The sequence below is a fragment of the Lissotriton vulgaris genome, chromosome 11 (assembly GCF_964263255.1).
Source record: "Lissotriton vulgaris chromosome 11, aLisVul1.2, whole genome shotgun sequence".
Classification (NCBI taxonomy): domain Eukaryota; kingdom Metazoa; phylum Chordata; class Amphibia; order Caudata; family Salamandridae; genus Lissotriton; species Lissotriton vulgaris.
In genome coordinates this window covers 882,807,255-882,834,684 of record NC_141699.1, presented here as the reverse complement: position 1 = coordinate 882,834,684, position 27,430 = coordinate 882,807,255, and the positions used below count along the sequence as shown (strand labels likewise).

The following is a 27,430-nucleotide window of genomic DNA, read 5'->3' as shown; positions in this document are numbered from 1 at the left end:
CATTCATACATTTCATTTAAACATATTGCTCATTTTTAGTGCTTGGTACTTACCCAGTAGCCACATGTTGCCAAATTCTCCCGCAGCCATCCGCCGGGCAAGAGGTGGCATGCGGAATACAAAGTGGTCATGGATACTGCCTGGAAACACTGCATGCACATCAATGAATCTCCCACTGGCATCACAGACAGCCTGCACATTGATGGAATGCCATTGGTGCATGTTGCAAAATGTGTGCAATACGGCGAGTGGCCGAAGGGCCACATGGGTACGATCAATTGCACCCAGCACACGTGGGATGCAAGAAATGAGATAGAAAACCCTAGCTGCCCTTTGTCTCCTGCCCAGTGGATGGGGCATTTGTATGTGTAGGTGGGCTCTTAAATTGATGCACCTCCATACCTGATGCAAGCACTGTGACTATCGTTCCTGCGTGATGCCCACAAGGTCGCTGGAGACCCTTTAGAACAACCCTGTTGCAAAGAAATGGAGAGCAGAAAGTATCTTGAGATATGCTGGAATGGCATGGGAGCAGCAGGTCACAGTCAAGTTCCTACTCCCACTCACATATCATCACCAAGATGACTTTTGGAGGGAAACGGTATCTGGCCCTGACATCTTGGCTGGACATCTCAAATAGGTTTATCCTTTGTCTAAATATCCTCTACACTCCCCCTCCTCCTCCTCCTCAAGTCTTCTTGCCGCTTGGCAAGGGGCAGAGCAACAAAAGCAATCAGCAACCTGTTGGAAGATTTGTGTGCATCTGCTCTGCTTTCATATGTGCTGCAGGGCTGGGATTGGCTGTTGGGCTACAGTGTTTCAGCGTGAGCAAGATGGGGGATGGTAGGCATCTGAACCGGTGTTTAGCATCGAGGAAAATGATCATCTGGCCCGAATGCGGGTATTCCGGCCCAGGTGTGGAAATTCAGCACGTGTGCGGGATATCTAGTCCAGAGGCAGAAATTCCGCCCGGTGTGGAAATTCCAACCCAAGTGCGAACATAGAGATAAGTGATTTCTGTGAATTCCAAATATTGTAAGTCCCTTATGTGAATACTAAAAGTCTTTAATTTAGACTTTTGACTCGGATTACTTTTGTGAATCGGAACCCAAGTGTTTGAGCATATACAGTTTCTCAACAATTTTGTCGATGGTTTCAGCAACTTTCTGTTCTTGACTGAAAATGTACCTTTCGTAATCTACGTTGGACATCGGATTGAACTTAAGATTCAAGGCTTATTTGATATTACAGTATGTAATTTCATCAGCTTGCAGCATTTCCTTTGAGTTCCTTTACACCTTCACCAGCAAGATTGGTAAAGGTATTTGATAGTCTTCTTATCTTTCTTCTAGTGCATCAATGAAATCATCAAATGTCTCTATCCAAACAGTCCTTTTGTGATATTGAATGGTGGTGGTTTCAGGAAGGTGGCAGCATTATAATTAGGGCTCCCGGATTTATGGTATTTATTTTAACATTTCCGTTTGTATTTATCCATATTTATTTTTGGGGCATTTTATCTGTATTTTTCCTTATTTATTTTATGTTTTGCGTATAAATGTAGTTGTGAAACTGTACATTTCCATATTTATTTAAATGACAGACATGCACTCATCCTTTGATTTCTGTTGCGTTTTAACGAATTAAGTTGCCAAATATTACATAGCTGTACATTCACTGGCTAATATAAGCATTATACCACAAATGTATGTTGATACATGCAGTTATTTACAGAAATTTCCTCCTGGTTTTTAATTTCCAATGCGGTCCATCTGCTCAGCTGCTGGGCTATAATTCATGAAAGACAGCACGAAGAGTCACCTAAAAGAGCACATTTTCTGTATTTATCCACTTTAAAAAATAAATGCAGACAGAAAACACGTTGTTTTATGTCTATGTATCTCTAAAAATCTGTAAAAACAGAAAACGAGGAGCCTTAATTATAACCATTTGCGGGATTGGCTGATGGTAAGAGTGGAGATCTCTCAGATACTGGCTTCTGTCTGCTGGGACCTGCTTCCTTGATGCTTCATCAATTTTTAGACTTCTCAGTAAAGCTTTTGTTATCTTCAAATGCTTTTCCCTAGCTAGAGATGTGCTTTAACTCCACATAAGCCAAATGTTAATTCTGCAGTTTGACTGAGGCCCATGTGGCATGCATGAGCAGTTTGCTGGACCACAGCAAACTCTCTGGTAGAGCACTTTATCTTCAAGTTACTCATCCCATCTATGTTACCAGTTGTTTCATCCTCCCCAATTGGGTACCAGCTAAAAAGTACACCACACACGGAGCTTAGTATTACACGTCGTCATTCTTCTGTGTATAACAATGAACTTATCATTCTAAACTTACATTCACTTCACCGCGCTCCAACACTTTTACATCACAGTTCTACAAAGTTCATCAGGAGCCAAAAGGACTCAGTCATTGCTAACTCATAAGACACTACAATCTGTACTAAAGGTCCAGATAAGTTGCTGCCACAGAAGTGTGTTGGTCCGTGAAGGGGAAAAAAATAGGCTGAGCCTTCCCAGAAACGTTTAAGGTTTGTAGAACAAGTCACAAGCAACTTTGAAAAAAGAGGGCATTTATTGGAGGACAGTGATGACATCCGAGACAGAGTTGCATAAAACAGAAGTGTGTTTTCCACCAAGACACTATGGAGCTCAATAGGGAGAGGATGTGGTCTAACGGTTAGAGCTGCTGACTTTGTAGCTGGGAAACCAAGGTTCAAGCCTCGGGGACATCTCCCCATCCTGTGATTCTGGGCCAATCACGTAATCTCCCCGTGCCTACCGAAAATAAATAATAAAAAAATGAATGTGTCTTTGTGTAAGGTAACTGGTGCTTATGTAAAGCACTTAAATACCTTTGGTTTGGGTTTGCGCTATATAAATCTGGACAAAAAAAATAGTCCCCAAAGTGGGAGCTTGAAGGAAGCAGAAAAGGAATCAAAGTGGATTGCTCGACAAACAAGTACTGCAGCCTCACCTGCAGTGCTGCCATCATCCACTTAAGACAAATTCCCCAGATGCAAAAGAACAACATGTAGGGACCAGTAGCTGCTTCTCCCACCTCCTAGTGCCTTGAGACCCTCACAGGTGAGTAGCGCGCTCTACAAATGCTTGATTGATTGATTGATTGAAAGACTAGCAAGTATGTACTGCATCTCAGCACAGTTGTTGGCAACAATGAAGTGTCCTAATGTAACAACTGGACAAACTGCTGTTTCCACATATCAGTTAATATCTCTCCTACAATGAGCAAGCTTGATGCTGATACTACCAATGATACTTGGACCCATCATGGAGAATGGCCTGCCAATCTTTCAGCGGGCCCACTGTAGATCACATTAGCCATTAAGGTAAAGGATTTAAGAAAAAATGCTGACGAGCGGGCCGAAGTCGAAGTAATCGAGTTTATTAATGGATATAGGCAACAAAATAGAAAAACAACAACTAAACATCACACTTACAGCAGGCATTCAGAGCCAGTCAACAAAAGCAAAAAAGGTTCACCTTCTGTGGTGGAGAAGAGTTGAGGTGGAGATTTGAGGAGGAATGTGGTATCCATGTTTTGCGCTGGAATAGGTGGGGTTCGGAAGGATGAATAATGCAGTGGGTAGCAGAAAAGGTAAAGATTTGCCTATAGCAGAGTAGAAGTCTGGTGCTCACATACTCATTACTGGTCCATGTTTTCTATGTAGGTCATTGGGTGAGCAGAGCTTGGGGGCGTGGATCATCAATACGAATGTGCATGTCATGCTGAAACCGCACCCCAGATAATACATTGGGCCCTTCTAGGTTTGCTTGACTTAGAACACTATGCTACATATTTGGTTGCGCTGCGAATCTTGTCCGCAGTTTCTGAATGTCTCCTAGCATTAGAGCTTCTGGTAGGGAAAAACATTTTTCCCTTTGGTTTTGAAGGGAAAAACATTTCCCACATTTAACATGTTTTCCAGAAGAAAAATACGTTTGTTATTTTGTACCTGAATGTCCACTGACTTCTGCTTATACAAGCAACTACCTTCCATTAGAAAAGTGGCGTTTCTTTTATGTCAGGAAAGATTTGGACCATGTCCAGTGAATATTAATGCAATAAAGTCCGAGGAAAACACAAGCAGCCTGTACTGATGTTATGAACTAGTTTGCATTTCTTATATCTAAATGGAAACAGTGTAAACAAATGTCTTGCTACTGCCTTGAGGAATGCACTGTTTGCTATGAAAAAGCCTCCTCTGTTAAACGTCCAGGTTGAATCTGCTGCTGGTTATTAACGAGAATTTTAACTATGCCCCACTCTATCTAGCCCATTGTCACTTTGGAGCACCAAAGTGTACAAAAAGCATCATTTAAAAATACAGTCTTATGAATTATGCAAGTTACTTGTGCTTTAAAAGTTTGGTCACAAATATTTTCATAGGATTTTACTATAATTCACTAACCGTCGCCAGATTCAAATCCAAATGCCAGGAAATGCAATGGTTTATGACCTGCGTGGAGCAGAGCCTCCATGTGCATCTTTACACATCCTAATAAAAGTGAGAAATAGTGTTATGATTCATAGTGACCGTTGGTTCTTTACTCACTGAACATCTAATGTGTGACCTTCTGCAGTGAGTGAGTAGTTATGCCATACAGGGCGTGTGTACTACGTTTCTGGCATCCTGGAGTGCTCTGCCATCAAACTCTGTATAGGAAATGAGGTCTATAACGTTCACTGTGTTTTTTTTTTACTTCTTTCAGTGAATGAAAATGTGGATGAAGTTGATCTGGATGTAGACCACTTCGAAGTAGACGACCTCGAGGAGGAAATCTCCGGGTCTCCAATTCTATATGGACATAGGTGAGGAGTCGGTGAGGGGGGAGAGTATTGTGTGTCTAGGGGTTACGCTTTTCTACCAAAAGCACCTTACCAGTTTCCCTCATGGCTGAGAGCACTCTAAGGAATTATTTGGAAAAGTCTTACTCTTGAATCAACTTTGCAGTACATTGTCCTCTTCCTCTTCCAGGTGTCTCTTTCCCTTTCTTGTGAGCCTTGATCATCTCCTTCCTACAATGAAGCTGCCCAAAGATCTGGGTGGGAGGGGCAATAATGACCCAGGATATCCATTTCATTGCTTTCGAGCACTCGTGGCCACCCATGATCTCCCCTCACACACGCACAAACACACACACACAACTGACCACACATCACGTGCATACCTGGGAGTGTTTGCCGGTGTTCCGTAAGCAGCAGCTACTCCAGTCTCATCCCTTTTCCCCCGGATCCCTTTTCCCCTGGATCCCTTACCACTTGGAGATGCTCGCCCTCTGCTGTGGGACTCCACATCTGATCTCACACGGATAGATGCAGCAGTTCCTACCAGCTGCCCTCCCCGTTGGACACCAGTCTCGCTGTACTTATCTCGAAGACACTACATCACCAATTCATGCATGTAAAAATTTACACAATGAAAACCAGATCTCCCTAGCCCTAGGTCCTCATGTAGAGAGATGTTTGAGAAGACATCAGTGCTGAAAAATGAAGCCCCTTCCTATGGTCTTTGTCACAGAATTCATAATAGAACCTTCACGCCTTCCTATTGCATTTGTCGGAGTTTGGAATTTACAACTCACTCTATTTGTCACAAGGTTGCTCGAGACAAAAAAGGCTCTCCTGGGGAGAGATGTGGCCTAACGGCTAGAGTGGCCGACCTTGAAGCTGGGGAACAGGGTTTGCCTCTCGGCAACGACTGTCAACATCCTGTGATTGTGGGCAAATCACTTAATCTCCCTGTCAAACATTTTTTTTTTAAATGAATGCGTCCTTGTGTAACACAACAGATGCTCATGTAAAGCGCTCTGATACCCGATTTCTCTGATCTAGTTCGCGCTATATAAATCTAAAAAATTATTTATATATATTTATTTTTTTTAAAGACCCTTCCAACTCGGAGTATGTTTTAAAATGTCTCTATCAGTTATGAGCAGTTAAGCTACTTCACAGGTGAGCAAGACCAATGCTACTCGATTAAATATCCATAGAGCAGAACAACAAAGGGGCAATGCCAGAGCCCCTCACCCAATCCTGGCATTTTTAATTATTTTGTGACTCCTCCATAAACTCGAACACATTACTGTGCACAACACACACCGTATAGCAAAGCAGTCCAATGATTTTAGAACTACAGCTATAAGGTGCGGTGCGTCCATTGGGGCATGGGGGCGTAGCCTCCCCGCCCGCAGCTCCCTCTGTCTCGGTGTTTTTGAAGTTAAGTAAACTGAACCAGTTTAATTAAGTTCAGAGACGCCGCCGAGGGTGAACTGACTGACAATCATCATCATGTCAGTCAGCATGATGTCAGACCGCCCACCCCCTTCAGAGTCTGAAGTGGTGGGGGGGGCGGTCTGGCGTCATGTTGACTGACATGATTGCAACAGGCAGCAACACAAGTGCGCATGAGTGGGGACGGAGGGTGAATTTTTTGCCCGTGCCCACTCATGCGCACTTGTGTTTGCAGGTTTTTGCGCATGCCCATTAGGAACCCTTCGGTCTCCTAATGGGCATGCTGGGGGCAAAGAGTAACCTGTGCCCCAAGCCAATCTTGGCGCTGCGGCAGCGCCAGGATTGGCTGAGATTGGCTGCCAGTCACGACCAGTGCCATTCGTGACGTGAAGGCGCCAAGGGGAGCAGAGAGGTGGCGCAGACCCGGACCGGTGGTGACTGAGGTAAGTTTTGTTTTAGATTTTTAATCCCCCCCGTGCCATCCCCCCACCGCACGACATCCTCCGTCTCTCCCCCTCCCCCCCGAGCCGCGACTGCTCTCTCCCTCTCCTTTTCTGTCGCCTTCTAATTTACTCCCCTCTCTCTTCCTCATAAGTTCTCACTCTTCCATTTTTCTTTCCCTTTCTCCACTTCTCTGATCTTTCTTCACTTCCCATTTTCTCTCGTTCACTAGCAAAAAATATTTTTTAATCGGGCATCTGCAGTCTTTCCTTCTTCACTCTGTGCATCTGTGTGTTAATGTATGTGCGCGCGCCTGTGCACGTATATACATGCATGTGCAGACCTATTTCTCAACCTCTCATCTTCTTGTGCAGAGTAAAAGCAACAAATTCATGCTAATGCAAATGCGACTCCCTCCTGTAGTTAAGCCCACTGATGAAATAATGCCCTGATTAGTCCTTTCTGGTTACCCAGCGCCTGCCTCGGAACGGTCCCGGGATGTATAACAAGGCATGCCGCACAATTTGTGGAGGAAAAGAAGGCATTTCTACTTAAAACACAAAAAACGGGTGAAAACACCCTTCATGGGATTTTTTTTTTTTTGTTGAAATTGTTTATTAAGAAAATTTCAAATAAATCACAAATGCAGATATACATGTAGAGGAAGAAATGCAATGCAGTATAAAGGAGGAAACCATTTATGGAATATAACAAAGGAGGCATAAAACAACACATCCTCTAGTATTCATAAGGCAAAATTAAGGGTAATAGAGAAAAGAAAAGAGAGAAGAAAGGAAGGAGAAATAGAAAGGAAAAAAAAGAAAAGGAACCCCAAAGTAACAAACAAGTTGTGAAGAGAGATGGAAGCAAGAAGAATGATAAGAAGCGGAAAAGAGAGAAGGAAAAGATAGAAAGCATGGTACAAGGAAGGTGAAATTAAGAAGGAAGAGTAGTCGTAGAATAAGTAGAGACCGAGTCATTATCCACTGTGGTTTCCAGGAATCGGGACCATACTTGAAGAAAAATGGAAGCTTGATCCTGTAGACTATAGATTATACGTTCATAAGAAGCTGTTTGTATTATTGCCACCAACCACTCCTCCTGAGAAGGAGGTAAGGAAGACTTCCAATGGCGCAATATACAAATTTTTGCCGTGGCTAAAGCAGTATGGAGGAGACAAGTCTGTGGTTTAGTAATCTTGGAAAGGCCACGAAAGTCATGTAAAATTATATTTGCAGAGGTAAAGGGTAAGGGCAATGACATAGAATGAGCCAAAGTGTTTCGTACAAAAAGCCAAAATGATCTGGTACGAGGACAGCGCATATAATGTGAGTTATCACAGCCGGAAGCAGAACATCTCCAACACAAGGAATGCGAAAGTAACTTAGCATGATGTAATTTGACCGGAGACCAGTGCCATTCGTGGAGAATTTTAAAAATACAAAATGTAGGGCGAGCTTCTCGAACACCCTTATGTAATCCTTCCAAAATGAGATCCCATTGAGTGTCAGAGCAAGTCACAGATAGGCATTTCAATTGAAGAGCTTTCGAAAGGGGTTGCGAAAATAGAGGGAGCAGGAAAGTCTGATAAAGACCAGAAGTGACACCCTTAAAAGTTCCCCATAAATTCAGATAAGATAAAATAGGAGAGACAGACAACAACTCAGGTGGGGAACTTAAATGTTTTGTGAGAGCTTGCTGAAGATGAGAGTATTTACAGGATTGTGTGGACGGTAGATGAAATTCCTCACTTAATTGGGAAAAGGATTTAAAATTGTCACCATGGAACAGTTGTTCAAGGGAATTAGTACCAGCTTCCTGCCATAGAGGCAAGGATACAGTTCGACCTCGAACCCGAATAGCCGAACTAGACCATATAGGAGCATTAAAATGAAGCCGCGAGTTAGATTTAAGGAGACGGTGACTTCTTTGCCAAGACTTAAACATGGCAGATAAGATAGGATTTTTGGGGTCAAGAGAACTGGAACCCTTGCCATATAAAAGGGATAAACCAGAGGCCAATAAATGGCGTTCAAGTGGCACCCATTGAGGGATGTCCTTAGATTTACCTTCATGGGATTTTAATGAAGCGATTGTTCAAACCACTCAAAATTAGTGCAAATTCAAATGTTTTGAAGCAGGGCTTCTAACTGTGCAATTTTTCAAGTTCCCGCCTTCATTACACCCCCGCTTCATGAACACGCGCGCACACTCCTGCACAGCGACAATTCTTCACCCTGGTACTGCAGTTTTTCCCATCTTTAAACTTGCATTGTTTATAACGGCAGCTCTTTGAACTTGTCCCGGGTCCCTAAACCTCCTGCGCACTTATTTCAATGGTAAGCATGTTTTGAGGGCCACGTTGAGCCTTGCTCCTGTGATGTGGGATAAAATGAAATGTAATAAGAAAAATGTCAAAATAAAAGTGCTTGAAGGCCTCAGCTGCCGGACTGACAGGTCGCTACTTCCCTGCTCACTGCTGCTGAACCAGGGCTGCTGTCTCGACACAGGGAACTTCTGAGCACTCCAGGGTAACCAGAAGAGTTTTTAACAGGGCAGAGTTATCCATTTGTACAGATGCATGAATGGGAGAGTGTGCCTGAGAGTTTGTGTGTATCAATGTATGTCTGAACTCGGCTTTTGAGTGTTTGCGGTGCACTTTTTCACGCAACAGTATATTTATGTGTGCGTTAGGGTGTGTGTATGTTTTAGCGTGTGTATTGGATGTGTCTTAGTATGGGAATGTGAGCGTGCGCATGTATTAGTCTACTTGTTTTTATTACCGTTATGTACAGGGGCACTTTTTAAAAGCCTTGCATGCTCCATCTCTTGTGGATTTAATGTTAACTGATGTACGAGTTCCTGTCTGCAAAAGCTGGAGTGGGCAGTGAATGCACTGTTGTGAACAGGCGATGAAATTCAGTCCTGTGTGCAGCCACTAATTGACATGAAAACACTTTGAAAGGATAATCCACACATAAGGGCCAACATCACCTTAATCTTCCAAAGGATTGATGACTCCTGCATTCTTAAATCGTCCCCATTCCAAATTCTAGCGCCCTGACGCCCAGAAATGCTGCATTTTGATGTTGCCAGCTAGGCTCATGGTTTATATAATACCAGCACAATCTTTATGCAAATAGAGTATTGGTTTTACGTTGACCACCTGCTGGGTGTTTCCTATACACCTCTTCCGAGAGCAAATGGCTGAGAGCTCTGAACAGCAGTAGCAGGGTGTGTTCTCCTTTCCTTGTGTTTGCACGGGGTCTGCTCTTTATGGAATCGCAGAATGTTGTGATTCTCAAGAAATGTGTCACCCGACCATAAAAGATCAGACAAATACCATGCTCAGCCCGTTCCATTCACAATGTAAGCAATTAAAAGTGCTTTCCAAGTCATTTACTTTTCTACTTGACATGGCTGCTTTTGTGGCATCAATTTGCTCTGCTAGCCTCAGAGTAGAAATGTATCATCCCAGTGTCTGATATTAAACGATTAGTAGTGTTCAGCGTATTAACAGATGTGTTCACTCTTTGAGGATGGACTGCTCCTATGGGGCATGGTCAAGACTGATTTGCATATGTAGTAGAATTAGGGGGCATGGAATGGGCACAAGACCACTTATAGAAATGATTGCCACCGCTAATTGTGTAATGTTTTTCATTTCTGCATTTGTTACAGCCTGAAGAAGTGCACATAATTTTTGGATAGTGAGGGGTTGCATAGAACCCAACCTCCTTATCTGCTTTTCACAACCTCAGGGTTTAAAGTTAGGGCACTGATACTATTACAAAGTAGTTAAGCGCTATGACTATGTACGTGGTCTTTCAAAATTGCTTTATTAACTTCTTGCTTTCTCAAATTTGCTTGAAAATGCACCATTTGCCCACTCTTTTTTTCAATTTTTTTCTTGGGGGAGAATACCCCAGACCCTCTTATGCCAGTCAAGCACTCCCGCTACGCTCACTCACCCCTCTGCACTCAGCCACAACTTTTACGCCCCACAACTTTCAAATATCACCAGCCACCATTGCGTGACGTGGCTGCTTTCATAACTAACACAATGAATGGTTTCCAGTCCTATACTGTGTGAATGCACGCTTTGAAGAACAGCCCTAATCAGGCGTGTTAACGTATTTAAGGATGTTATGTAAATCTCCAAAGATAACTGACAGTCTGAACAGATTATCTGTCAAATAGCATTTCTGCTCAGTTCTCAACAGATCCTTAACTAAACGATGTCAGTTATTCATTGATGGTTAATGTTCCAATACTCTTGGCTTCGCCTCTTCTCTACCATGTAATCCTCCTCCCTCGAGCCGATCTCACCCTCCCCTCCCTCGAGCCGATCTCACCCTCCCCTCCCTCGAGCCGATCTCACCCTCCCCTCCCTCAAGCTCTGAGATCCTACCAGAGTCCCTTGCTGGATGTTCCTGCTTCCTATAGCAGTTTACTCGGGTATAGAGTGGCGTATATACATCAATATTAAATGCCCATCTTCCTAGTTATAGGATGGTGTCTAATAGACCTAACCCTCGGAGTCTCAAAGGCAGGCTAGGCTTCCGAAGTCCCAGTTCGTGGTATGGAGCACCGATGTCTAGAACTTGTGGCATATTCGCTCTGAGAGGTCCTTACATGAGGATCTCTTCAGGCGATCTGATGAAAGCGTTTCTTTCCAGACTCTAACCCAGACCAATCCCTAGTAGCCGTCTCTCTGACTCTAAACCAGTCCAACCCCTAGTAGCTGTCTCTCTCACTTGCCGCTTTCATCGTATCTAGACCACAATCACGAGATGACCTCAGACTCCGCAGCTCTGGCTGCCCCTAGAATGAAAACTTCTGACATTCATAGACTTACTGAGAGCTCTGGTTAAAACGCTAACTTGGGAGTATAGCACAGCATGGAAGGCCAGCTCCGACTAAAGCAAGGCTGAGCTGTGTCTCAATCTCACTACTGTCCGGTCCCTGTCGTGCACACACGCACTGGCTGATCGTAGCTGTGTTCACTCATGTTTGCCCGCAAGCACTGCTGAGGAGAGACTGAAGTATATAGTACGGTTTCACTACAGTTTTAGGAAAGGAAAATGGCCAATGTGTAGATTTATCAATTATTAAAGGATGTGATGCGAGAGCGGCCGTGTGTGGTTTAAGAGACTGGAAAGGTGATTAGCAGTGAGGCAAATATTTCTTCAAATGGCCGATCTCGGAGCATACATCCGAAAAGTATATAAACACTAATGGAGAGTGAAACTAGAGATTTTCAAATTCACCACACAAAACACGAATAACCAATTCGAGAACTAAAGGGTTGGACTATTGGTCACTATTTTTATAACATATTTTATTGATTTTGACAAGATCAAGAACATTGATTTTTGCAGATGATACTTAAGTCAAGTTAATGCACAAGCAAACCACAAATTAAGCAGTGCCCCCCCCGTAGCCTTGGCACAGAGCAGTCAGGCTTAACTTAGAGGCTATGTGTAAGTATTTGTGCAGCACTTCAAACAGTAATAAAGTGAAAAGATCACACCAAAGCACCCCACACCAAGTTAGAAAAATAGAGTTACAAATAATAAATAAAACAAGATCAAAATGACAAAAAGCCAATCAGTAGAACTAAAGTTATTAATTTTAATTATCAGTAGAACTGAATTTATGAATTGTAATTTTTTTTTTTCCAACTGTAGCACCATGAAGCATAAAGCGCTAGCTATGGCTATCTGCTTGCGCTTGACTCAGTCACCCTTTCAGGCTAAACTCCATGGATTGCAGGTAGATTACAGTCACCAGGTTAGGCCGCTGAAGTGTACCATCTTAAAATCCATGCCATGAGTACCGTTCGCAGCTGAGTGGGCCAGCAAAACCCAAATGTTTGATTTCAGCTCGATGTGCCACATGAAGGGACCCAGACCGAAGGAGCACCTATTGGGGTCAGGAACTCAATTCAGCTGGGTCAGCAGCTGTGCAGGGTGTTTGGGAGCCTTTTATGTTTCTGATGCTCAGATCAGGAGGTAGGCAGACTAGCTCTTGGAGTCACTCTGGTGTCCTGGGCTCAAGAGTGAAGCTGCCAGTCCAGTTCCCCTACCCCATGTAAGAGGACAGCACACAGCAGGACAGCAGTTACTTAAGCGCAGCAGTCCAACAAAGGGGCAGTCCTTCCAGCAACAGAGCAGTCCTTCTTACTAGCAGAGTGTGGCTGTTTAGGAGGAATACACAAAGACCATCTGTCAACCACACCAAGCCAAGTGACACACAGACATGCTGCAGGCACCAAAAAGACTAAGGCAACAACAAAAAGCGAATTTTCTAATAGTGCCATTTTCAAAATGGCAACTTAAAATCCCACTTCACCATAAGTTGCGATTTTTTTTTTTTTTTTTTTTTTTTTTACACAATTTCAGAGACTCAAAACATGAACTAGTAACCTCTTCCCATTTGGAAATTAAATTAATAAAATGTAATAAGGCTTCCAAAGTTATCCTATGGGAAAGGTAGGCCTTGCATTAGTGTTGGACGGGGACAGGAGATGCTGCCTTAGTTCTATGAAACAATTATTGGAGAGGTGCTCCCACACGATGAGGTCGAATAATTGTTCGTAGGTGGTGACCTGGCTGCCTTTGATCCATCCTTCTAAGGCTCGGCTAAAAAAGTTCACGTATTCCACCCAGGTGGTACCGGGGATTCTTTTAAAGTCTCTAAATCGCTGCCGGTACATCTCTGGCGTGAGCCCATAGCGAGTGAGAAGGGCGGCTTTCATGTGTTGATAGGTCATTTCGTGGTCGGGGAGTTGTAGCAGGGCATCTCTTCCTTCGTTGACGAATCTCCCCCACAACCTGGCTCCCCAGTCTCTTCGCGGGATTCGGTGGGAGATCATGGCTACCTCGTAGGCCTTGAACCATTGCTGGATATCGTCGTTCCGGTAGTATTCTCGGACGACATCTTTGGGAATGTGGACCTTGGGGTCCGTAGGGGGAGCGGAGCTCTGGTTCTCGGGGGCGCCGAGGTCTTTGTTTTGTCGTCGAATTTCTAGCTCTTTTAAATTGCGCTCATGCTCGTACACTAGTTTCTTTTCTTCCAGCTCCCTCTGGCTCTTTTTTTCTTCTTGTTCTTCCCGGAGCCGTAAGTGTTCGAGAGTTATCTTTTGTTCTGCCAGTTTCAGTTCTCCATCTAAGCGGAGTCGAGCCAGTTCCAACTCGTGGAGCCGGCTCTTCTCCCGTTCTCGGGCCTCCTCTGACGAGAGGCCCGCTCTTCTTTCTTCTACGGGGGTGGTAAGTGTCTCTGTGGTCTCAATGCTTTCGTTTCGGGGTGGGGACGCTCCCGTCTCCACCCAAGATTCCAAGGCGTGCTTGAGGTCATCTTTGGTGCTCAGTCCCGTGGTAGCGATGCCCAAGTCTATGCAGAATTGTTTTAATTCTTTGTGGCTGTATTCTTCCAGCCGTTCCATCTGGAATTTCGCGGTCGTTCCACTCTCTTTCGTCGTCATTGTTGCTGCGCGTCGTGGGGTGAGTTACTCTCCGTACGATTATGCGTCGGCTCGGATCGCACCGCTGGCCACCAATGTTAGACGGGGACCGGAGGGTCGGCCAAGCAAGGGGGAGAGGCCTCCTGGCGAGGGCCCTCTCCTTCAATCGTACGGACGAGCAACTACCCCCCCACAGATGGACACCACACATAGATATGTTCGGTACACTTTTATCTGTATTCTCAGGTAGGTTAACTTGACGTTACAGCAGGACCAGGATACGATGATCCGGTAAATTCTAGTCTCTTGGGAAAGGGGGTAGCAAGACAGTCTCAGTACCGATCCGGTACGGGGATAGCGGGTGGATAGCTCACAATCCTCGAGCTGGAGGGTCTCGCAAGTAGGGGCCGCGGCAGCGCCAGCAGGCCTTCAAGATGGTTCACGAAGAGGACGAGCCGCGGCAGCGCCAGCAGGCCTTCAAGATGGTTCACGAGGAGGATGAGCCACGGCAGCGCCAGCAGGCCTTCAAGATGGTTCACGAAGAGGATGAGCCGCGACAGCGCCAGCAGGCCTTCACGATGGTTCACGACGAGGATGAGCCGCGGCAGCGCCAGTAGGCTTTCAAAGGTAGTTCACGAAGAGGAGCCGCGGCAGCGCCAGCAGGCCTCCAAGGATGAGTTCGTCTCGGTGTCTCTCGACTCCAGGATACAACTGCCTTCCTGCTCTGGAGCTTCCCCAGTTATAGGTCTGGTGCCCTTTGATGTCCGGACCCTCGCGCTTGGGGGTCGGAAGGTCTGGGATGAGGGAGACCAGACACCCAGCAGGGGGGTGGAGCCAGCGCCCAGGGAGGCTGGGTGTGATCGAAACCTGGCGGAGGGGAGCCATCAACACTCCTTCTTCCATTGACTCGCCAAGTGGTCTCTTTACCCCCTGGGTGGATGGTGGTGCCTCGATGTCGGGGCTTGGCTGGGCCCGAGGCTGAGGTCGACCCTAGGCCACGAGGCCTGGTCGTGGAGGGTCTAAGATGGCGGCTGGGCCGGAGACGGTGGTTCGGGAAGGGACCCAGGCCAGTCGAGAAAGTTATGATTATGAGCCGGGGTTCCGTCGGGGAAGAGATGGAGGTTGACCCAGCGGGTTGCAGGTGTGGTTCTTGTCCGGGGAACAGGGGTAGCAGTGGCCCGCGACCCGCCATGCGGGGAGGGGTCGGGCCTGCCACGAGGCCTGTCCAACAATTAGTTAACAGCTAATTTAAGCGTTTTTTTTACTACCATAACATGTAAAACTTAAAAGTACATGCCTAAACTTTTAAAAACATTACACCCTACCATTTGGGCTGTCCTGGCCCTACCGTGGGAGTTACTTTTATGCAATAAAAAGGAAGGTTTGGGCCTAGCACATGGTTTACTTTTCCACGTCGAAATGGCAGTTCAAAACTGCATACACACAGGCTACAATGGCAGGCCTCCGACGTGTTAAATAGTGCTACATAAATGGGTGGTACAATTGGTGCAGCAGGCCCATTAGTAGCATTTTATTTACAGGCCCTGGGCACAGTTAGCGCCACCTTACTAGGGACTTAAAACTATATTACATATTGGGTATAAGTCAATTCTACCAAGTTTTAAGGAGAGGGCACAATCACTTTAGCACTGGTTAGCAGTGGTAAAGTGCTCAGAGTCCTAAGGTAAACAAAAACAAATTCACCAAAATAAGAGGAATGAAGTCTAACTGTTTGGGGATGACACTGCAGAAAGGACCAAGTCCAACACAACCCCCTCAAGCCAAAATCCATGGTAGACTAATTAATACATTGATGGGCTTCCCTGCTTATGCAATAGAAGATGGGCGAAGGCCCTGTTCTGCAGGGGCACTTGTCAGTTCTATGCCTCTCTGAACTCAGTTGGATCCCTCTATCTATACTCCCCTGAGCCATTGAACTATCCCATGGGGAACCCTTCTCCTAATCTGTTGATGCCCTATCTGTGAAGCACCCAACCTTCACCTGCTCACAATTGCATCCCAGTAGGCGGTCCGTACCACCATGGCCAACAAAATGATGTGGCCCCTTTCTACCCCTTGGGTCAGACTTCTATTTCCAACCTAATATAATTCTGCCAATAAGTACAGCAACCAACAGAGATCACTGACAGCTGTCCGTGTCAAGAGCCAGACCGTAGGCCATCTAGGGTTTCTCAGTTGGAGGCAGTAGCCCCGGGTGTCTTACACACTAATTCCACTCTATCTCCCACTAGTTTAATGCTGGTATTCTGAGACTGGTCATGAAGCCCAAGGTCTGTACCCTGAAGGGAACCGGGTACCTCCATCTGGGCTCCCGTGCCTGCTGCTTGAGAGTGGTACCCTGTAAACTAGATTTTCACGGCGCCCTGGGCTGCCACCCTTCTCAGTTCTCCTGACAATGGGGGCTGCTAATTTCCCAGCATGCAGTCTATTGGCATCTGGGGACTAACTATTCCCTTGCTCTGGGTCACCTCACCACCCCACAACAGGGATACAGGAGACATAGGGTGGAAAATGTTCTGCCGGTTGGCCTGAGTTACCCTGTTCAGTGTACTGTTCTCGAGAAACTAGCCATTCCACTATCATGGTCTCGCTAGTCCATCCCAGCAATGACTTGGACCCTATTCACGTTCACCTGGTCAAAGTGACGACTCCCACCTTTTAGGAATCACCAGCTCACCTACTGAGTCTCTCCCCCAGAGAGCATGGCTTGGTCTATAACCTGTCCCTGTGGATTATTTACACCTAAATCCACACTGAGCAATCCTGCAGCAGTCTCACCTGTGGGTGGTTTATTTGGGCAGACCACACCCCCCCAGCTTGTGTCCTTACTAGGAGCACTCATAGCAGTGGGTTTGGAAATGGGGCGCCCTGGACCACTGCCAACCAGAAACCTCTCACTGTTTCTCAGAAGGGACAATGGTTTTTCTTCCCTCGCTAATGATGCGCTTTCACAGACTACTCCCCACATCCTCCTCAGGGATCTTGTGCATCTGTGAAGCCATTTCATAAGCCTGGAACCATTTGTCAATGTCCTACCCCTGCAACAAAGTCAGGCACCAGACCTTTAGAGATATGGACCCTCTTCTCTCCAGAGGGCACCACAGGTATGCTGCCACCATCGCTGTTGGACCCTGCCTGTCTAGCATTGATGTCCAGCTCCTTTAGATTCAGTTCTTGACCCAACAAGATTTTCTTTTCCTTGAAGGCTGAGCCTTCTTTGCCACTGAGGCCATTTTTTTCCTCTGCCTGCATGACCAGTTTCTTTTTTCTATCCTTAAGTGGGTGGTCCATCTGCAGCTTGAGCTCCCTCTCTACCTTCCTTTCCAGCAACGCCTCTGGGGACAGGTTGCAAGAGGACACACTGCTTCCTGCACAGTGAAGGATTTCTAGTTCTGGGGGTAAGTCATCCCACCTCCTCATCAGGCTGCATTCCAAGTTTCTCCTGCAGTCGCTGCTCTTATTCCTCCACATCATCCTCTCCCTACTGGTCATCTGTTGTGACTGTCAATTGGTGGGCCTCCTCCCATGACCTCAAGTCCTTTTGGAGCTGTGCTTTACTGGTGCTCCTTTAGGCAAGCAGCCCCCTCTCCTGTCAAAACTCCTTGAGCTCAGTCACAGCGTAGCTCTCCAGATTGGCAAGCTCAGACTCGATCCTTGCAGGTGGGGCCATAGGAACAAACAGTCGGGTAAGGTAGGAATTAATTTAGAAAAAAAGAGCAAAAAGGCCAATTGGGGACAATTTTAAACTCAAATTGGTCTTGGATATGAGATGGTAGTGTACACAAAATCACTGCACAGCCCTGCACAAACAAGTCCTAGTCTCACTGCTGGTCACCAGTATGAGAAATCGGGTTTTTGGTTGACTGGTGTGTAAGCCCTGGCCAAGCAGCAACCACAATACTTGTCGGGGTAAGGCACAAGCAAACCCCAAATTAAACTGTTCTCACCATCTGGTAGCTTGACGCAGAGCAGTCCGGTTTAACTTTGAGGCTAAGTGTAACTGTTTGTGAAACACTTCAGTAATAAAGTGAAAAACACCACTCAACAAGGATCCCACATCATTAGAAAAAATAAAATAAAAAATATAATAAATTAAACAAGATGAAAATGACATCCAATCCGTAGAGCTGGAGATCTGAATTTTTAAAGATTTTAGCAAAAATATCACCAGAAAACAGTGTGCTGACTAGAGATATTTGATCGGGCAGTACCGGGTTCAAATTTACACTTTCAGGCTGATCGCATTGGTGCGCAGGTTGACTACAAAGACCAGGTTAGGCAGCCCGAAGTTTGCCTTCTCAAAACCCATGCCAACATTCCAGTTCGCGGTGGAGCAGGGAAAGCTCTGTGGGAGGCTGTAAACGTGGCATGATAAACAGGCCAGGTGTCGCAGACGGGATTTGTGGAACTTCACTTTGGCAGTCCCCACTGCAGTCAGTGTTGTAGTGGGAAGAGTCGGGCTGGTGGCACTTCGAGTTGAATCACGGGGCGAGGTCTCAGTGTGAAGTGGTTAGTAATGGTAAAGTGCACAGACTACTTTTTAGGCCAACAAAAATGCAATCAGCAAAAATAGGAAGACTGAAGGAAAAAAGGTTGGGGATAATCCTGCAGAAAGGGACAAGTCCAACATGTTGTATTTCAGAGGGCATCCTCAGGCTAAATATATTGATTTCTCCATGCCCATTCAGTGATCCCGGCCCCTCTTCCATTCGCTAAAATATTAGGGTGTGGCCAAGAAGGCGGAGAGCTAAGACGTGTCTTGCCTTCTTTCCTCCGCCCGCCGTTTCATTAGCACTAGCCCAGGCCCGAACTGCTTGGGCGATGGTGGATTAGCAGACCCTTGCATCCCGAGGGAATTTGGCGACTTACCGATTGAGGCTGCAGAGTCTCCCGTAAGTGTATTTACGCCTCCGGTGCCGAGACGGGCCTGAGCTGCACAGCGGTGACTAGCGGCAGAAGGTGGCAGGCCGCCACAGCGGGGGCTGAAGTTCGGGCCCATGTCGCAAAGTGTCGCTGCCTAGACGGGGCGCCGGCCGGACCCTGGAGCTTCACTCGCTGTTGTAGGGGATGAAGGGTGACAGCAATAGCTGGTGACGGAGCAGTGGGTGCCATTTTGAGCAGAGCGGCAGCCTCCTGGGTGGAATCGGAACTCCCGGCAGATCCACATGTGTGCCGGGGATCCAGCGGATTGTGGATCGAGACCAGAGGGCATCTCAGCCTCCGGCTTGATGAAGCAACCCCTGGGAGCTGCAGCGATAAACCACTCTCAGCTCCCTACCCCCACTATGACTTTGCCTACCCAGAGTTTCACTGGAGGTGCCTAGGCAGCACTAGGCCTTGCGGTGTACTTGCCCACACACCGGGCCACTGACTGACATCCCTGCCTTGCACCCCCGCAAAAGACACTACCAGCCCCGCTCCCTAGTCTTATTTGGGTGGGCCGAAGCTCCGCATGGGACAGACTGCGACCCGGGGCTGACTCCACCGCCTTACCGCCTCCCAGCCTCAGGCGCACAGAGGTTGGTGCTGCATCTCTGAAGGAATCCTACACTAGGCGGCTGCCACTGTGCACCTGTGGATGCTTGGCCTGGCTCCCTCTGCGCACAAGCGCGTTACCGAGCTGGTGAGGACTATCAGCCGGCCCGGGCGGCTAGACTTGCTTCCTTATTCCCCCTCTGGCGTCTGCTGTGCCGAGCCCCGAAACGCCAGCATTTGAGGGGCGGAGAAGACCTGGAGCACTGCCAAGGGCTTATCGAACTGCTGCCTGCCCTACTACTGCACCACACACCGGGAGTGGGGTTGAGCTAGGCTGCGTAAGAGGCGACCCTGCAGACACTGCATCTGGGGATACTGCACTGCAGCAGCATGCCACACGGCCTGGTCTGTGGCAGCTGGTGCCAGCAACATAGGAGGACCCTAGTATGACATCCATCCGGGGCAGGAAGGACAAATTGGCCACACGAGAGAAATCTCTCAAAGATCACTTCGCCCGGGCACAGAGCGGGGGGTTGGCGGACTCTGGATGATCGGATGCAGCGACGCAGATGGCCACCTCTACGAACGCCCCCGTAACGCGGCCCTTTTTGGAGTCCTTGTTCGCTGCTCTAAGGGACGACCTCCAAACCGTGAAACGTGATCTCACAGCAGAGATTAAGGATATTCGCAAAGACCTGGACAATACTTGCGAGAGTGTGGCATCCCTGGAGGACAGGGGTGACGGCCGGGACACTGAGCTGACCGCTATGCAGCAGGAAGTAATCTGCATACATGAGCAGCAAGTGGATGTTCAGTCCCACCTGGAGGACCTTGAAAACCGTTCCCACCGCCATAATATCAGAATCCGGGAGTGGGCACTGACGAAGAAGCTGGTGGACATCTTTAAATATGTGCGTACTTTGTTTTGTTTGTTGTTCCTGTTTCTATTCCTAATTGCAGTACCATGCTAAAAGTGCTGGCTGTTCCCCCTGGCAATGCATACGCCCACGCCGGGTCGCCCTCCGGGGTGTAGACTCATAGGCTGTGTTGCATGCTATTGGATCTTGCCCTGCCGGCCGGTGGATGTAGGCAGCTGAGCTGTGTTAAGTGACGCCATACTGCTTAATAAAAATGATTGATACTAAATATGTGCGTAAACTCTTTAACCACATCCTGGGCAGTCCCTTAGACTCTGACCTTAAACTGGACCGAGCACACAGAGTGGGACCTCCTAGGGTGGCAACGGCAACTCCGGCAGGTATCTTGGTGTGCTTACAGGATTTCCACACTAAGGAAGAAATCTTACGCAAAGCTAGATCACTCCAACCAATCACCTTTCTCAATCATTCGGCCGTCCTCTATTAGGATCTTGCTGCCATCACGCTTCAGAAACTTAAAACTTTCCGGCCTCTCACTGAGGTCCTGCACCACCAGTTCCGCCTTGTATTTTGCCATGGCGGCAAGTTGTATCAGCTTCAATCTCTATCGGAAGCCAACAAACTGTTGGGAATTCCTATCCAAGAGGGCACAGGGGAAGGGGAACACTCGGACCATGGGTCCAACGATTGATGACCGAAATGGAGGCATCCGCGAAGGTGCCGTTGTGTCCAGTGACCCTACCCGCTGTCAGTCAAGAGAGCAGCAGGCCGTCCTTGAACCTGTGCCGGATGCCTTGGCCAAGACATCACCTACATGACTGAGCCTGGTTACCATGGTGTATCCTTCTATTGATAATTGGCGGGCTGGGGGAGAGTGGGCTTGAACTACTACCAGTCACGCAACGACCCAGTAGACATTTTTTTCTTCTGTTCATCCTTGGATGACTGACTAAGGTTTGGACTCGAGACTTACTTCAGCACTCCCTGTGCCTTGTTCTCCCTGTTCTATTTCTTGTGGGATTCTGTTCTGTTCTTCTCTTTCCTATCTCTCACTTTCTGTTCTCTTTTCCTTGGGGGGCCCCCGGTTCATAGGGTGCTACTGCTGTCTTGTTCCTGCGCTGGCGTTGGCCCTTATAGGCTTTCCTGGACTCTTGCTTCCCCGATGCTAATGGGCGGTACTACCCCCCTTTTCAAAGTACTAAATGCCACCATCCCCAGTTAAGGTTCTCACTCTCAATGTGAGAGGGCACAACGACCCCAATAAACGCAGGGCACTCCTTTCCTATTTAGAGAGTATGGGGTAGATATCTGCCTTCTTCAAGAGACACATGTACTTCCCAATGACTGTCACCGACTTAGATCCTGCGCCTACCCAACAGTTCTTTTCTTCAACTTCCTCTAAAAAGGCTGGGGTAGCTATCTTAGTTTCCGGGGCCGTTCAGGGGAAGGTGGTACAAAAAGGAGTTGAGATAAAAGGCAGACTGCTCAATTACTGAGTCACCATTGGAGGCATCTCTTTAACAGTGGGGTCCATTTATGCTCCTAATGAGGGTCAGGAACGATTCTTACACGAGGCTCTTACTGAAGCTATGGCAACTCAGGAACTTCACATGTTGATGGGGGGAGACCTCAACTTGGTGTTCGACAATGACTTGGATAGATCAGCACAGCGCACTAGCCAGGTTGGTGCCCTTTTGCCCTGGGGACATACCAGACAACACAACGTAGGACTTACAGACCTGTGGAGACCACACCACCTAAAACACGTGAATTCTCATACTACTCTAACGCACACAAAACTTATGCCAGGTTAGATTATTCTTTGGGCTCAAAAGCTCTCCGGGATGTCACACTATCTACCGACATATTGGCGGCGGCCTTGTCCGACCACGCCCCAGGGGAAGTCACATTGGTTCTTCCTCAGATTTGGCGCCCGACCAGGCATTGGAGCTTCGGAGACACCCTATTACATCGATCCGACACAGTTGCCCAGATATAACACGCGCTGGAGAAATATCTATTACACAATTACAGCCCCGACACAGCGCTCTCCACCCAATGGGAGGCCCTTAAGGTAGTCATTTGGGGAGAAGTCATTGCTATGTCTTCTGCAGAAAACGCGGAGCGCACATTTTAGAGGGATGAACTGACACAGAAGGTAAGAGAGTTAGAGCAGATGCACCAGTGCATTGGGGCACCTCGCATATGGATACATTTGATAGCGGCTCAGGCACAACTGGCCGCCCTCGACCGTGACAATGTGGAATATGCGTCTGGGGCATTCCTTCTGTACCAGGGGAGATAAGTGTTGGCGACTACTCACGAACAGGCTCAAGGAAGTGCGACAGCGTGAAGGGGTGCTGGAGATTAGAGATGCGGATATAGACTCATACCTAGCACAGGTTTGGCTTCCCACCCTGACACCAGAACAGGCAGCCCATATAGAGGGAGATCAGGCCGAAGAAAGTCATAGTTGCCGTTGCTCGTCTGAAGCTGGGCAAATCACCTGGCCCGATAAATCCACCGCAGCCTTCTATAAGCAATTTTGTTCAACGCTTATACCCCTGCTCACAAGGCTCTTCAACTCTTTTGTAGATCCCTTGGCAATCCCCCCCCTTCCATGTTAGAAGCAGCGATAGCCGTTATTCCTAATCCAGGGAAGGACAAGACAGAATGCAGGTCATACCAACCCATTTCGCTTCTGAACATAGATCTGAAGCTCTACACTGGAATCCGGGCCAGCCAGCTCGCCCCTTATATGCCAGGACTTGTGGACCCCGACCAGGCCGGATTTATTCTGCAGTGGCAAATGAGACAACGCCAGACGTGTCACACACCTCATAGAGAAGGCGTCCTGCATTCCTGGGGAGTATATTCTCCTCGCCATAGATGCGGAGAAGGCCTTCAACCGGGTCCACTGGCCCTACCTCAAACAGGCACTGGCCCGTTTCAGCCTGGGGGAGAAGATGCGGACGCATATTTTTAACTGCTACTGGTCTCCCACAGCCACTGTCCGGATCAATGGGCACAAGTCCACCCCATTAGTAGGGGCATGAGGCAGGGTTGCCCCTTATTGACCTTGCTGTTTGCCCTCTACTTGGAGCCCATGGCGCAGAGTCAGGAATCGGCCTCAGATCACTGGCATTTGCTTTGGAGGTGCACCCACACTATAAGTCTCTATGAAGTGACGTGTCAGTCACCCTAGTGAACCTGGGGATAGCCTTGGTGTTTTATTTTTTCTGGAGGAACTGGACACTTTCACAAATGCCTCCAGGTTTAAGGTAAACTTGACGAAGTCTACCGCGCTGAACCTTTCTCTCACCCCAGGAGCAGGCAGACCTTCAAGCCCGACACCTCTTGTAATGGTCTGATGACACCGTCCCCTACTTGCCTATTCAATTGGCCCGACCCTGCAGGCCATGAGGACGGCTAACTATTCCTACCTCCACACACACATACGCACTGAGCTGCAGAGATGGCAACACTATCAGATTTCATGGCTGGGTCACGTCGAGGCTAAAAAAAATGACGATCCTCCCCAAAATCCTGTACCTCTTTCAGACGTTCCCTTTACCTCCTCCAACGGGTTGGCTGCGAAAGGTTCAACCCAAACTCACTTCATCTGGCAAGGGCAGAAAGCGAGAATGAAAAAGCTGGTTTTTCACCCCCCTCATGAAGGAGGTCTTGGGGTTCCGGACCTCTCGCTCTACTATGACGCTGCACAGCTTCGATACTTGGTTGAATGGAGCCGGGCTAAATCCGAGAAATACTGGCTCTTCCAGGGCTGCGCAGTCGCAGGCACTTCCCTCATGAAAATTCTTTCCCCTGAAGCCCCACCATCCCCCCAACTTATATGCTTCACAGGTGACACGCACAAACAACCCTCACAGTCTGGGATTGGACTAATATATGCCACGACCTAACGACCTTCCCTTCTCCACTTACATTGCTCTTTCACAACCCGGATTTTAGCATCAGGATGGGCCCGCAGTCCTTTTCACTGTGAAGAGAGGAAGGATGCCGAGATTTAGGCCTGTTATTTGCTAAGGGCAACATAATCCCTTTCTCGCAGCTTAGGGCTGCTTATGGCCTCCCAGAGTCTGAACGCTTGCACTAGTTACAAGTGTGACATTGGGCTATGGGCCCTAGAAATTGCAAACAGGCATCTCAGCTTCTCCCTCTCTATTAACGGTGGCTGATTACACAAACTTCAGGTAAGGAGCTGATCTCCGACCTGTATAAGTTGCTTTTGTCCCAATACACCAACACTTATCATGCGGGCTGTGCACGTTGGGAGAGGGATCTTGAACATAGCCTTAGTCCTGAGGAATGGGAAGGTGCATGTTATAGAGCACGCCACACAGGAACACATTTAGGCCTTGCCAAACTCTTCTATTACTTGTATTACACTCCGGAGAGGCTACACCAAACTGACATGAAATTGAGCGTCGATTTTTGGAGAGGATGCAGGAAGAGGGGTACACTGGTTCACTTTCCCTGGGATTGCGAACATCTCCAGACTTACTAGACGCAAATACTTGACGACGTTGACAAATACCTTGACACCGAACTTCCTAGATTTCCACACTATGTCCTCTTAGGGGTACCTAATCCTCTTACCTACCCTCTGAAATCTAGTTGAGAGAAACAGATAGCCATAGCACTGGGCAATGCCATTCAGAACATATTGATTCATTGGAGAACACCTCACATACTGGGTGGTACCAGTGATTGTGGCACGTACTGGGTATGGAAAAATCTTGCTTACCTTAGCTGCGAAAGGCTCCTCCTTTAGCGACCTTTGGCAACCGCTCCTCGCCCTACTGACTTCGGAATTTTGGGAACTGTCTTGCCCAGGATACTTGCGCCTCTTGAGCCAGACTACACCTTATTCCTCCACCTTATGAGCGACACTACGCTTGGTGCGACATCAAACCGAAGGTTTGGGTGGTGGGGGGAAAGTGGTTTATTTTGTGTTTTTATTCTTTAATGCAGGCTTGCTTTCTGCATTGTTTAATAAAAAAGAGTTAAACAATAAAGTTAAATATCGCACACTTGCATAGCTACTGAAGGTTCAAAGTTCTTCACCACAGAGATTAGCTACTAGACTCTGGACTACCAAATAGCTTTAAACGACAATGATTTTGTAAATATTTTCTAGCATAAACCGAGGGATGTACCTTTATTAATATCCATATTGGACACTGTATGTGCCCAAAATCTTTGTGCATTTAAGTGAAAAGAATTCTGTGGTAGACGAGGTCGAGATTTCTGTATGCTTTATTTTATTTCAGATTTCCAACCAAATGCTATCAGGCTTTCATGGTTTGAACCAAATATCACCGGCCAACATGTTTTATTCCAATCAACTGGAATTCCTCAAGGACAATTCTTATAATAAATGTCTGTGGGCATCGATGTACGGTGTTCTTAATATACATTACATTCATCCCACTGTAGGCTACCCCCAATATGGCGGGAAAGAAACACGCAGCCATATTGGGGGCATCCCCGGTTGCCGCACTAGCTGTTGGGACCTCCCGACCTCCATCCCATAGTATTTAAAACGCGCTGATTAAGAGTCGCGTTGGTTAGAAGCTGGCGCTAGTTCCTGAGGCGAAAAGACGGGAGAAGTAGTTGCTCATTTTAAAATTGTATTTTTTAGTTGTGTTCTGTGCATTTTGCTCGCTCCTACCTCCTCGCATGGTCAGCCTGCAGATTCCCCCCACAGCCGAGTAGGTGCTGGGACGGGGAAAGAAACACGCCGCCATATTGGAGGTAGCCCCGGTTGCGGCGCTAGCTGTTCGGCCCCTCCCTCTTTGCATATAATGCACACCCCGTGCCGGCTGCGCAGCGGGCGCACAGCCGGCGCGCCTAAGGCAAGCCCGCCTGCGCCCATACGCGGCCGACAGGGGCCAGGGGCCACAACCCCTACATCTGCTCCTGGACATTGTAGGTATTATAGCTCTCATTCACTCCTTAGGCTAAGGCCTTCTGTACAACCCTTGTGTCACCACTTTTGTCACCCGCTAGACTTGCCTATTTTTTGCCCCGAATGGAAGGTTAAGATCAAATCCACGCTTAACAAGAATAAACAGCAGGAACTCAAAATGTATCTTCTTAACAGTAGATCCTCACCAAAACACCGCACAGAAATTGCATTATTGCTGGACGAACTTACACCAGATGCAATTTTCTTAACGGAAACCTGGTTAACGCCCTTCTCGGAACCAGACCTTGTGCAAGCACTTACCCAGGGCTAGCAGATTGTAAGGAACGATTGTCCCCAGGGAAAATGAGGCGGGTTGGCAGTGATTTACAAAAATCATTACTCCTGCCGCTGCACCTCTGACCCTATTTTAGACTGTGAAAGTATGTTTTTTGCTTTAGAGTTCTCTCCCAATGTTAGCTTCTCAGGAGCACTTATATATCGTCCCCGGTACCTTTAAAACAGTTTCACACGTCTCTGCCCTCTGTAGTTGCTGATCTAGCAACCACCCCATCCAACTTTACTTTGTTGGGTGATTTTAATATTCATTTTGATAATACTGCCAATCGCACCGCCCTAGAACTGACAGCCGTCCTCTCGGCATTACAACTGGACCAACTCGTTCTCTTCCCCACCCACACGAAGGGCCATCTTCTGGACCCTGTGTTCAGTAATTGCCTCAACCTTAAGGTGGGCCCTCCTATTTCTCTCCCATGGACTGATCATTTATTGATCCCGCTTAAGTGGGAGACCTACAAACTTCCCAATTCTATTCCGGTATTACAAAAAACACGGAATTGGTCCAAGCTTCCACTAGAACTATTGACCAAGGATTTAGAGCGGTCTAGACCATCTATTAATCAGGAACCTATACTAGACAATGAGAATTT

The 27,430-nt window shown here is 47.3% G+C and overlaps 1 protein-coding gene across 1 annotated transcript in view; it reads left to right on the top strand.

Annotated features, from left to right (window-relative positions):
* LOC147683642 (nucleoplasmin-like) overlaps positions 1-27,430 on the top strand; it is a 298,974-nt gene that overhangs the window by 241,471 nt on the left and 30,073 nt on the right. The window contains exon 5 of the mRNA XM_086944883.1: positions 4,750-4,849. Coding sequence (XP_086801009.1) covers positions 4,750-4,849 — 100 coding nt within the window. The remainder of the gene's footprint in view (positions 1-4,749; positions 4,850-27,430) is intronic.